The 13,381-nt window shown below is 55.4% G+C and overlaps 1 protein-coding gene across 2 annotated transcripts in view; it reads right to left on the bottom strand.

The window, feature by feature from the left end:
* Positions 1 to 13,381, bottom strand: part of FBLN5 (fibulin 5) — a 69,002-nt gene that overhangs the window by 14,404 nt on the left and 41,217 nt on the right. For both annotated transcript variants that reach the window (XM_008148429.3, XM_028155927.2), the window contains exons 5-7: positions 7,278 to 7,400; positions 3,913 to 4,029; positions 192 to 311 (exon numbers count right to left, since the gene is read on the bottom strand). In XM_008148429.3, coding sequence (XP_008146651.1) covers positions 192 to 311; positions 3,913 to 4,029; positions 7,278 to 7,400 — 360 coding nt within the window. The remainder of the gene's footprint in view (positions 1 to 191; positions 312 to 3,912; positions 4,030 to 7,277; positions 7,401 to 13,381) is intronic.

Below are 13,381 nucleotides of genomic sequence, written 5' to 3'. Positions count from 1 at the left end.
TTTTTGCATTTGGCCTCACGGCCACCTTTCCAGAAGTGACTCATCCCTGCGTGGTGTGGTTGTGTCCCAAACTGGAGATGTTTCTGGGACATGAGAGGAAACACCTGTGAAGGAAGCCCTGGACCTCCACCCCCCACCCCTGCGCCCCTAGCACAGGTGGAGATCTCCAGGACTTAAATAAAACCCATTACCACTGCAACGAACTCCGTCATCCTCCAGTTCATATCCTGGGTCACAGCGGCAGATGAAAGAGCCGTAGGTGTTGACGCAGGTCTGCACACAGGGGTTCTCCGAGGCACACTCATTCACGTCTGTGAAAAGCCAGAGCGCATCACTGACCGTTCCCAAACAACAACACGAGGCAGATCAAAAGGCACTGGCAACCAAAGCTACTGTGGCTGGGAGACCAGGTCCACAGGCAGCAAGGCTCTCCACCTGGGACCTATCAGACTGAGAAGTCAGCCCCCAAACGTGTTCACTGAAGAATCAGTGGCTCCATCCATATGTCCCTCTGGAGTCATGCAGTGGGAAGGGTAGAAACAACATGTATACATGTCCTATACACGTGTGCACATGCACATATTTATACCTCCTAGGAAGTCCACTCTCCAAGGTCACCAACAGGAATTTCTAGGCAATCTCTGCTCTTTCCCGCCACCTGCCACATTCCATTCCCAATAAACTCTCCCCTCACCCCCACTGACGTTGACATTTCAAGCAAACACACAAGTAACTGACAATTCTAATAATAACTCTACTGATTACTGCTATGGAATGAATTGTGCCCCTTTCCCCCCTCCCCCCCGCCGCCCCTTTCCCTCCGGCCAAGTTCACGTTGAAGCCCTAACTTCCTATGTCATGGCATTTGGAGCTGGGACCTTTGGGAAGTCCGTAAGCTTAAGTGAGGCCCTAAGGGTGGGGACCTCCTGATGGAATTAGTGCCCTTATAGAAAGAGACACCAGAGACTTGCTCCTGCTCTTTCTGCCAGGTGAGGATTCAGAGAGAAGTTAGCCAGCCACAAGCCAGGAAGAGAGCCCACGAAAGCCCCTGGCCATGCTGGCCCCCTGATCTTACACGTCCAGCCTCAGGACCTGTGAGAAAATAAATTTCTGTTGTTTAAGTCCCCCAGTCTATGATATTGTGTCAGCCCGAGTTGAAAGAGACAATGATGCATAAATAACATCGCTGATAATAACGGGACCTCACATTCACTGAATCCTCACAACAACCCTGCTTTAGGACCACGGCCCCGTGTTACAAGTTCAGTTGGATAAGGAGGGGACCACAAAGGGGCATAGGAAACTGTTAGGGATGATGGAATGTTCATTATCTTGAGTGTGGTGATGGGTTCATGGGTGTATACATGTGTCAAAGTTCATAAAATCACGTTCCTTGAACCGTGCAGTTCACTGTACGTCAATTATACACCAACAAGATGCTCACGCTTGTTTTAAGGCTGAGAGATGTACCCAAATCCCCAAGCTAACAAGGGTGCAATTGTAACTGGAACAGGAGTTAAGGGTCTTTCCATAAAACCCAAGATTCCTTCTGCACAGCTGATGGAGACGGGGAGGAGGACTGGGGAGCCCCCTCCTGCACTAGCATTCGCTGCCCAGCTTAAAGCACACTCTCTGCCAGGCTCCTCACGCCAATGACCAAAGTTCCAGCCGAGAGAACTTCTATCCTCTTCAAACGTCCCGGCAGCCCTCTTAAGACTCTGAATAGAGATTGGAGTGTTTTCAGAGTTAAAAGCCTTCACAGTGAGTAGCTTTGAGAAGCTTTTCTTAAAGGGGAGGGATAATCCCATGCCCAGATACTTCCTGCTTCCTGGAACCCCTCGGCGCATTTTAGAGAAAGAAAAATAATAGTCGGCCATGCAGGGTGGGTCCAGGGAGATCCCTGTGTCCCCTGGTGCCCACAGGGGTTTGGAGGCTGGAACACGTGGTGGCGCCAGGCTGTGGAGGGCAGGTTCAGGCAGGACGGCGCTGGTGAGCATTAGGGCTGGCGCTCGTGGCTTCCAGCCAGACGCTGGGCACATGGAGATGAGCAGGCTTCAGTCCCACCCTCCCTCTCAGCTGTTTCTGCAGAGCAGCAGGACCCAAAGGATCCTGCCCCCCCGGGACCCTGGCTGCCCTCTCCTGCCAGCCCCGGGAGCCACACATGTCCTAACGCCCTCTGGGTCCCGTGGGAACAGACCGCTCCACTGCTGGACAGGAAGGCCGGGCCCTGCGTCTCCGCTCAACTCCGCCGCCACCTGGCTGTGGCACTGGCCAAATTGCTTAACCTCTTGGCTCCTTGATTTCCTTGTCGGTGCAGAGAGCCACAAACACCTGCCCCGCCTCCCTCGTTAAGGCCATTGCTGGGATTCAGTGAAATGAACAGGTGGGACAATGTCCCGGGCTGTTCGGAACATTCGTGTCACCAGCGGGCCCAGCTGATGCAACATCCCAGTGGCCCAGTGCCCATGTCCAGGCCTGGGTGCTGTGCCTGCTGCCGGACTTGGCACCGCCAGGCGTATTATCTGCTCCTGGTCACAGGCCCGTCCCTGAGAGGCTCAAGGACACATGGGACTTTGGCCTCTGCTGCGCCTGGCTGTTCCTCAGGGGGTGTCGGGTGCACCAAGCCAGACTCTGGGGGTGGTGGGGAAGAGGAAGGGGGGGACCTGGGCTGGCACGTCCAACCCCCAGCCTTGGCATGGAGACGCCTGGATCTGCCCTGAGCTGCTTATCACAGCAGCAAGGGAGCCAGGCGCCTGCTCCCGCTCCAGGGACAAGGGAGGGCCTTGCTCTATCGGCCCCTCGACCGCCCAGCCCCGTCTCCACTCCCAGAAGAAAATGACCTCGGCTGGCGAGAGGAGACTTGTTGGAACAATCAGCAGAACCAGCTCTGGAGGGGAGCCTTCCAAAGAGTCCAGGATCGCGCTCTTTAAGGCCGATGCCTTCCTGTTTACCCAACGATTTAGATACGATTAAATGGAGACATAATATCCTCCAACTAGCTGGCCAGGAGCCCACCAGCCAGGCCTCTGGTGGTGTGACAAGGAAATGGGCCCTGCGAAACCTGGTGGCAGCTCCAGACAAAGACCTCATTCTGAGTCCCCGGCACTGCCTCCACCCTGGACGGAGCAGCTGCCAGGGCCCGGAGGCCCGGCCGGGGGCTGGGGCGGGCGGGCGGGTGGGGAGCCGGCGGCCAGGCCAGGCGGGACCTGCACTAATTCCTCGAATCTTAAGTCCCCCATTCATTTCCTGAGCACGAGAAACCTGCAGATGGAAACCACAATAGGCACGGAGATTGTTTTCCTTACTTATCAGTGCTTGAAGTGATCATGTGAAAACCAGAAAATGCCTCCGTTTCGTCTCGTTTCTGTGAGGAATGCTGAGTGGTAGGGGAAGTCACCGCCACCACCAGACTCTCTGCTAAGTAACAGGCCCTCCTGGCGTAGGCTGAAGGGAAAACTGTAACAAGAGGCATCAAAAGGCCCATGAAACCCCTGCATAGCGTGCGCGTGTTTATTTCACCATTCATCAAGGGTCAGGTCAGGCGTTCTTTCCGACCACCCCACTCTGGCCCAGGAATTGGACTTAGGCTACAGGATATGCAAGAACATGTCTGATGAGCCAAGAAAGCCGGCAAGGCTGCTGCTGGACAGCAGACAGAGAAGCCAGCCCATGAAACCGTAGCTCCCAGCTGACGGATGACTGCGGTTCTCACTCCAGCAATGCCCAGAGCCCTCCTTGACATGCATCACGCAACCTCAGCTCAGGTCTCGGGTTTCTGTAAGCAAGGAGATGCTCGGGCAGGGACACTGGGCGGGAACGCGCTTCCACAGCGGCCAGAAGCGCTGTCGGGCTCGGCAGAAGACAGCCTCTCGTGTTTCACGGCGTGTTCGCGTTACCGCTCACGTCGCATACCTTGGCAAGACCTTCCATCCTCGTTGAGGGTAAAACCGGGGTTGCATGTGCAGGAATAGGATCCAGGAACATTCGCGCACAGCTGCTGGCAGTAGCCATAGCGACATTCATCAATGTCTGGAAACAGAAACACGCAAGGTAAGACAGTTCTTCTCCATCGCAATGCCACCCCCCTTCCCCACCAGCGTCAGTACAGCCCATCTCTTCTGGAGAGAGATCTCGAAGGGAAGCCAAGGGGAACCGACGCGAAGACCAGACCTACTAAGTGTCAGGGCTGGTGATACTCTCTGGATTCCAAGGCTCAATCTCCCTCTAATCCTCCCCGACCCATCTTGGTCCCATGAACACCTGAACCTATCTTGAAAGTTGTAGAGGAAAATTTCGCTTCGAGTGGGCAAGATGGCCTCTAAGATTTTGTCCACGGTGAGAGTCCACTTTGAGACTGTATATAAATGTTTCCTTGCCCAGGAAGGGACTAGCTCAAAGTATAAGAAGAATCTGTAGCCTCGCTCCAATAGACTCCTCACCAGCTCCATCCGCCATGAACATGCCCACATGTCAGGAACGAGAACAAGTGTAGCGGAGGACGAGCTGGTCGCACTACGGTCTGGAGACCCACGGATCCGGTAACACCAGGACTCCGGAGCTCACCGGGGATCTCCTCCTTGCACTAGAGCGGACATACAACTCTGGCTAAACACACCTCTTCCAAGCCGTGGCTGGTCTTTCCTGAGCAAGCCGCTCTGCGAATGAATGGATCCTTTTAGCAGAGTAGGCAATCTGACCTCCCTGCCAATGTGGACCAGTCCATGGGGAGCCTGGGGTCACTGGGGAAGCACTTCTCAACCCCCCAAGTTGATGGGCTGATGGGCTGATGGGCTGGAAAATTCACTCCTGTGAGGCGGGATGTCTTGAATGAAGCCTACAGGTGGAGACAGAGTCCTCACCTGTACAGGCACCTGCTGTGACCGACTGATCTGACCGTAGTTGTAAATGTTCTTGCCTCATCCGCGGTTTGCCGCTCTGTTGACGAATGAGTTTGCTGACCACTGCCCTAAACGAACCACATCCCTCCCTGGCACCCTGGTTCCCAGGGTCCATCCGGCACTCCAGAGGCCAGCTCAGAACCTCAGTCCCTGTGTCTAGTTCCTACCACCTGCTGCCAGAAAGGACCCCACTTCCACCTCACCTATTGTCTAACCCAGTGGTCAGCAAACTCATTAGCCAACAGAGCGGCAAACCGCGGCTCGTGAGCCGCATGTGGCTCGCGAGCCGCGGTTTGCCAACCACTGGTCTAACCTTCCTCAGAGGCTGTGCCCTGCCCTTGTTCTTCTGTTTGACCTCTGAGTCCCAGCTACTTCTACCCTGGCACACCCCACTGCCCACGGGGTGCTTGGCAGCTCATGCTTAGCAAGCACACTGACTCGTGCAGTGGCCGGTCCACCTCTTCCCAGGGTGCAGTTGGCCACATCACCAAGGACAGGGAGGCAGCAGGGAAAGGAGAGGACATCCTAGGGGACCTTGGAGGAAAGGAAGCCCCCAGCCCCTCCTTTTTCTCCAAAAGCAATGCCTCCAAAGGTGCCCAGAGGGGCTGGTGGGCACGGCTATGGAACTTGTGTTTTTAAAGAGAAAGAGAAGTTTGGCCTGAGGATGGCAAGCGTTCAGCCACAATTAGGATGTAAAGTGCATGTGGCACCAGGCAAACCTGTCAGGCCTCCAGGAGAGCCCCTCCCAAAGCTGCACACTCGGGGGCCAGGAACCTCCCCTCCCCCCAGGCAGAGGAATGTCCCAGTGTCTGGCCACCCTCAGATCAGAGGGGTTTCCTCTGTATAATCAGCCCAGCCTGTGTGTCCCCGGCACCCGATCCTCCCTTGCGCCCCCTTGTGGTGGAAAGTAACTGGGCTGAAGAACAGGAGATGGGTTTTAGACCTCATTCACTTGGTCCAAAATGTCCCTCCTCTTTTGAGTCTCAGTTTCCAACTCCATAAAAGTTGAATGACATAATATCTAACATCCCTTCCAGCTCTGAAATCCTACATATTAAGTTCCTGCACAAATAACTCACAATGCTGTGCTTATGTTCAAAGCAGCGGCATCAAATTTTCCATAATAGCGGAGGTTGGTTAAAATGCACAGCGACCATCACATTCGCAAATGCCCGTGTGCAGCCAGCTCTTTGGTGCATGTCTGGAAAGGGGAACCGCGCCAAGTCTAGGCTGGCTTATCGGGCCCCCAGGAGGCCGCAGACAGGGCCCTGGGGCCGACCTAAACGCAGTCTCAATCGAGAAAGACTTGGAAAAGAGAACCTTCTTTTTCTGTTTCCATGATGTCGTGTGGATTTGTTCCTCAGCTCCTCCCGGGCTGACTTTGGGGCAACGGGACGGTGTCTCAGAGAACTGAAACTGGCCGGGCTTCTCCAAGAAGACAGCACAGAAATCACACCCCAGAATAGAAATTGAACTGACAGCGAGAGATGGCTATGAATTCACTCACTTGGCGAGACCGAAAACTACAGGGAAAGAAAGGAAAATAACCCTCCAGTGAAAATAAACAGGGAGATCATAGAGCGGATGCCAACTGCAAGAAACAAAATTCTCAATTGGGACGGCTGGCTCCTTAACAGGAAAAAGAAAGCCCAGCCTGTGGGGTGGGCACGATGGGGGGTTGGGAGGAGACGGGGTTAGCGCAGAATCTGCTGACCCACACGGGAGAGTTGGAACGTCTCTGTGGCTAAGCAAAGTGTGCCCTTCTCTTAGCATGATTTCTAACGAGGACAGGTTAACTCTCACGTCCACCCTTTCCTGCCTTGGCGATAAGCGGGAAGAAGGTGTAGGTAAAATGGAACAGGAGCCTTCCAAATAAATTTAAAAATTCAGACGATGACATGGCGGAGATGGTGGCAACTGATTTTAAAAGGTGGTGTGGTCCTGACTGGTGGGTTAGAGTGTCGGCCTGCACACCGAAGGGTCGCAGGTTCAATTCCTGCTCAAGGGCACTTACCTCGTTGCAGGTTCATTCCCTGGTCCCAGTCAGGGAGCATGCAGGAGGCAACCACTCAATGTGTCTCTCACACATCGATGGCTTCTCTCCCTCCCTCTCTCTCTCTCTTCTTTCTCTCCCCCCCCCACCGCCACCCCCCCACCCCGCCTCCCTCCCTTCCATTCTCTGTAAAAATAAATGGGAAAATATCCTCAGGTGAGGATTAACAACAACAAGGAGAAACACAGTGGTATTGAAACATGTAAGCGCATAGCCTTGTACCGCCCCCCGCCCCCCTGCAAAGGCCACCCAGCGATGCCCACTTCACAATGACCCTGGCAGCCATTAACTTCCAAGAGTCCCTGTGAGCCCCCAAGAGCTGTTACCTAAGCACTGGCCTTCCAGGAGCCAGTAGCCTTCAGTGCAGGAGCAGGTATACCCTCCTTCGGTGTTGATGCAGATCTGGGTGGGGTTGCATTGGTGGGAATCCGTGGCACACTCGTCCACATCTGTAACACAAACATATTCCGAAGAATGTCACCTCCATCTGCGTAGGGCCCCGGAGCCACCAGAGGTGCCAGCTGCTTGCTTGTCTGGCTGGGAGGCAGTCGATCACATTCCTGGGTTCTATCCAAAAAGATGGAGCCACCTCCAGATGGGTGCCACTGGGGGGCACTGGCCTTTCATGGAGCTCGTCTGCCGCCCAGAAACCCACCGAGGGAAATGGCCAAGAAGAGAACACACACCCATGGGCTCTGTTCCGCCGCCCTAGCCCATCGTTTTCTGAAAGCAGGGCACCTTGGCAATAACCATTACTTGATTTAGAAATGCATTTTGTTCAGGCTTCTCCTTTCACCCGTTACGTGGGGGTCTTTGGGGGTCTCTATTGCGTGCACAGACCCACGGCACCTCTGAGGACATAAGAGAAGAAAAGGAAGTGCCCCTGCCAAAGGAAGCTTGGGATCGAGTCCCTGGATTGGATCCGACCACGAACATCTTTCAGTCTGAGGTTCCTGCCCCTTCGCGACGCTTCATGGAGCCCCCAGTGCTCCCTCCTCTCCTGCGGCTGACCTCTGTGCCCACTGCCCACACGGGGCTCGTCTACACCGCTTCATGCCCATCGCTGTCTGTCTGTCTGTCTGTAGTCACTTGTGTCCAAGGCAGTCCCGTCTTCATTGAGAGCGTCAAAGCATACAGACCAAGCTGCAGTCATAGTCATATTTCTTAAGACACCCGGTGCACACATTCAGCCTCAAAACGGTTTCAACTGAAACGAACCCTTCTTTCCCGTCTCCCGTGCTGTGTTTTAGGGAGAGCATTCAGATCCTATAACGGGACCTCCTGACCCCGCCCTCTCCCTTTGACCGCACACCCTGGCTCCGCCTGGCCTGACCCCAACGTCTTTCCTCCTGTCCATCCTGCCCCCGCCTGTCTGTCCCTTCTGTCCCCTCCTCACTGCAGTTCCCCCCGCCTCCCGCAGTGGGCCATCGCAGAGTTGGAAATAACATCGGAAGCTGCAGTTCGCTGAGCTGTGTAGTGTGCTGGGCCCTCACAGATGTCCGTGTGTGTATTCTCACACTCGCCCTGCCGATGGGCTCATCGTCCCCATCGTACAGACGGGAAAACTGCACTGAAGGAGCTCACAAGCCCAGACGAAGGTTCGGCCCAGGCCTCCCTGACTCAGGATAACAGAGGTCATTCCGCCCCTGGACCCGGCAGGGTCGGGAGGGAGCTGGCACACCTGGCTGGGGGGACCGCACTGAGCCGTTGCTGCCTTTTCCTGCCTCTCCTGGAAAGTTGTCTGCCTCTGAATGTTGCCTATTGCAGACTGTGGCGGGAGAGGGGGGCACCAGGGGCCCCTCAGTGGAAGCTCCCTGAGAACAGGGGTCTTCCGTGACGGGCCTGTTCCGCTGCGTGCTCAGGGGAGCATGGCTGATTCAGGGAAACGTGCGGCCAGGCCAGCAAACAACGGCGTCTGGGGTTCCAGTGACACCAGCGCAATCCACCGCCCGCCACAAGTCAAACACCAAGAAACCGATCAGTTCCCACCCTCCAGGAACCGTGTGTCTGGGCCCCGCGTGGAGCCAGCCTTCGGTCTCTAAACATGGACAGACTCCAAGAACCTGGTTCCAAGGTGGGGGCCGCCTCCGCTCCAGCCTCGGTGGCGAGGACCAGCTCTGTTCTCAGCTGCAGGAGCTCCTGCCTCTGCCTCCCGCCCGCCCCCCCCGCCCCGGCTCTGCCCACCTAGCCGAGCCTCCCAGGGGAACCGTGAACAAGGCTTGGCCAGCAGCCGCGCCTGCTCACATCCACGCTGAGGCCTAGGATAATAAATAATGCCACTATCGGCCAGAGCATATTTACATTTTTCCGGAGGGGAGTGATGGATGGCAATTGTACCCTGGGAACAACACTGCCTTAGGAATTTGTGCTCTTTTTCCTGCCTGGAGGGGAATGCGGGGTGAGGGAGACCCAAGGCGAGCAGAGCCATTAGGGAGCCTTGGTGACCGCCAGTTCCCAAGGCTCTGTCTGTGTCACTCACACGCACGCCACGTGCCCACAGGGCCCCACAGAGAAGACCAAACACGTGCGAGTGGACCCGACTGGGCTCAGAAGGGCAGGCGGGGGCCTATAAGTGCACGTGTGTGTATGTGCGTGTGTATATGCACGGGCACACACACAGGCAAGGCGATCCAACCAAGACACAAAATCTTTAAAGTTCATTATTTTTAAAAAAAACTCTACCATTTTTACTGAGTTAAAGAATTAACTCATTTCTGTTGATGTATGCGCAAGAAACGAATGTGTAACATTCGCCACCTGATTGAATGGACTGTCAATATAAATGTATTTTGAGAACTGAAGTCCCTGGAGCAAGCATGTCAAACTCGCGGTCGGCGGGCCGCATGCCTCATTATTTAAATGAGGTATGCGGCCCAGCGGCCACGAGTTTGACATGCTTGCCCTGGAGTTTTGGGTGGAGGGTGCATCCCATCTTTGTATCCTCAAAACACACGTGGTATAACGCCGTGTCCATCGTAAATGCCCGGTAACCACTTGGTGGGAGGATGGATGGACACACGAACTGCAAACAGGAATGCCTCTAGACCCCGGACAAACGTGTCCCAGACCACTCGCTAACAAGACCGCTCTGGTGTGTGGACTGGAAGCACAACCAGCCCCACCGAAAACCACCGGCCGCCACACCCCCTGGAGGCGGCCACGCGGAGGGCTCCACGCGGGGCTGGGGGGCCCACCACACATTCCAGCTCACAGCCGAATCGCTTACATTAAATACATTTGACTTAAATACCAGAAGGAAAAATACGTCGAATCACTCCAAGGACATTCTTTGGCAAAGCGTCCGCTCCTGCACAGTGGAAAAGCACACGCGGCGGCAACCCGAGTCAGTGTCGTTAGCCTCGGGCGCGAGCCGGGCCTGCTGTTCCTTTTCCTTTCTGTGCGACATTTAGGAAGAGTCTCCTAAGAGAAAAGCATGCTGGGTTCATTCCGTCATCTGCTCACTCCGGCTCTCACTCAGTCTTCGTGCTCTACTGTGTGTGTGTGTGTGTGTGTGTGTGTGTGTGTGTGTGTCCTCCCAAACCTCCAGGTCACTAGGGAGAGCTGGCATCGAGCACAGTCCCTCCATCTGGACTAGTCCCCAAAGCAGACTTTGCTGAGGGCCCTTCTGCCCGCTCCCTGCTCCCTGGCCGCTGGAGGAAGGAGCCTGCTGACTCCTCCAGAACCTGCAGCTGCGAGCGCCCAGCACTGCACCCGCCCAGGAACGAATCCCCGGGCGTGAGCAGCCAGCTCTGCTGGCCCACGCGCCTGTGTCTGAGCTGTCATCCTTGTGCCGACGCCCCATCCGTGAAAGCAACTGCTGACTTAGTCATCGACACCAGCCCACCTCATCCCTGACGGCCCAGGAGGCCGCGGGCGGGAGTGGGCTCTGGGCCTCGGGATAGCAGGCCACCCATCAGGGACATGTTCGGGGTTCATGCCACTAGCTGGGTCCCATGTCCCCTCCAGACAGCAGCTTCACGCGGGCAGGTGCATGAAGGTGGGTGAATAAAGAACGACCTTCCAGTCCAGTCACGGCCTCACAGAGGCACCAGATGGAGGGACCGGCCTTCGGTCATGAGGACACACTACCCAGCAACCCGGGACCACAAACGACTTGTCTTCCAGGCTGACTTGAGGGGCAGGCGGGAGGGCCGCGGGCCACAGAGACCCCTCAGAACAGGCATCGGAGGGAAGCGAGGGGTGACAGGCATCCATCTGTCGGATGGACTCTCGGGACCCTGTGGTACCACGTCCCATGTCCTTCCTGGGAGTGGGCGGGTTCTGAGAACACAGCCTACCACCCACTTCTCTGTCCCGTGTAAAACTGAGGGTTCCGAGGACAATCCCAGGGCTAACTCGTGGGTTATTATATCCACATCTCCACAGGGAGGCGTAACAATTAATGTGCTGACATAAATAGGTTGGACTATAAATCATATGTGTGTGTATGCCAGCTATTCATTATACACTGAGTGGCCAGATTATTATGATCTCTGAACTCATAATAATCTGGCCACTCAGTGTAGGCTGACCACAGAGTTGGGATTTTAAAATAAGGTTTTTCCATGTATAAAAACTGCATTGTGGGTAGTTAGAAAGAAGCAGAGGACTTACTAGCTGGAGGCTGGGGGCCACTATCTCCTGGTCCCTTGACATATCAAGATTTGCAAGCTTTCCCTTATGCATAAGTACACGGAGTGGCCAGATGATTATGCGTTCAGAGATCATAATAATCTGGCTACTCAGTGTATTTGAATGTGTATTTATACATCTGAATTTATATTCCATCATTCATACCTATAAGTTGAAAGGAAAACACTTAAACTGATTTCCTAATGCCAATTCTAATAGAAATAAAGTGTCCTTCAAAAACTGTAAGGCAAAACACAGCAAAGCAAGAACGAATGGTCCCCTCATGCCCGCGGGGCGAACACTTCCGAGGCCATGCGCCCAGCACCAAAGCACAAGCGGAAACAAACAAAGGGCTGAGTCTCCCCAGAAAGGACTGGTGGGCGAGAAAACCAGAACTTCGAGGGCAGGCAGAGCTGGGTGTGCAGCCAGGCTCCTGCCCGTAGTAACTACGTATTCCCGAGCGTCATTCCCTGACCTCCTCTGGTGTCCTGCAGAGAGAGCCGGGCGGCCTGCCTCTTCGGCTGCCCCGAGAGGTCATCCATGAATGTGTTCACAGGTCCCACCACCTCTGCCTGGCACACAGGAGGTGCCCGGGGAATTGTGTTCCCTTCCCTGTGCGGGGCTGTTGGTAGCACCGTGAGAGATTGGGGCAGCGTGGCTGCCGCCTCCTGCAGGCTCTTGTTCTGCAATTCACCAAAGACACCAAAATGACAGGCGTGATCCTCTCTGTGGTTCAACCAGAGCCAGAGCCAGAGCCGTCTCCCCCGCCAAGCCCAGACACGTGTCAGGAGGTTGGGACAAGACGTGCACCAAGGCTGGAGCATTCCCTCCCGGGGTCTCGGGGTCCCCGCGGCACTGCGGCACCTCTGGATCCATCTATGGCCCCACGAGGGCCTGATCCGAAAGCCCAGGTGCATGTGTGTCTGACTGAATTCCACAGCCGAACATGATCACCCTTTGCCGTCCGTGACTCTCCCTCTTCCTGCGTCTCCTCTTCCCCTGTGAACAGCAAAGGGCTGACTTTGCGAGCCTGTGTCCACAACCTCAGCTGAACGTCTCTGCCGTCGGCCCAAAGGAAACGTTCTCACTGGGCGACGCGGGGGGAGAAACGTCCCCGAGTGTGTGGACAACTACACCTTCCCCAAGGCCTCCACGGGTCCTTTTTTGGACGCGGCAACAATCATTTCCTTGGTAGTAAATTTTTACCCGGTGAAACAACATGTTTTCCCAGCCCGATTTGGTTCCTTCCTCGCTCCAGCTAATGGGGCTTGATAAGCAAGAAGAACATAACAATGGCACATTCCTACGTCTCCGACTGAAGCCAGTCTCGGGCCTGCTGCTGAGCTGGGTCGGGGCCATTTTTCAGCGAGACAAGCCCGGCCAAGGCTGGAAGCCACACAGGGCCTACTTCCCGAACACCTGCTTAATTAAAGACCTCAGCGTTGGAGAACTCGCCCGACGGGTTCCCAGGACATCTGCTCTCCATGTGTCTGTGGGTCCCGGGCCATCGTCAGGAACCAGACCGTCCTGTGTTTACGGCATCGTTCCCGGCGCCTGACCGTACGCCTAGGATGCACAGCTTGCTGGTTCTGTACCTCCATTTGGGCGACACATATGGGGCCCATTTTCCCAACCAACAACAAGACAATCCCCTCCTTTCGATGAACCCGGCTGGAATGCAGGTCCCCCACCTCGCCGTGAATAAGGGGGAGCCTGGAGGGGAGGCTGAAGGGCCCCTTCTCGCCCTGGCCTTCTATGGAAACAAACGCCGCTGCTAATGGGGATCACATTGCTGGTT

The sequence above is a fragment of the Eptesicus fuscus genome, chromosome 5 (genome assembly GCF_027574615.1).
Source record: "Eptesicus fuscus isolate TK198812 chromosome 5, DD_ASM_mEF_20220401, whole genome shotgun sequence".
NCBI lineage: Eukaryota > Metazoa > Chordata > Mammalia > Chiroptera > Vespertilionidae > Eptesicus > Eptesicus fuscus.
Note: the sequence above shows the minus strand (reverse complement) of the source record. Positions and strands in the feature narration are given on the sequence as shown.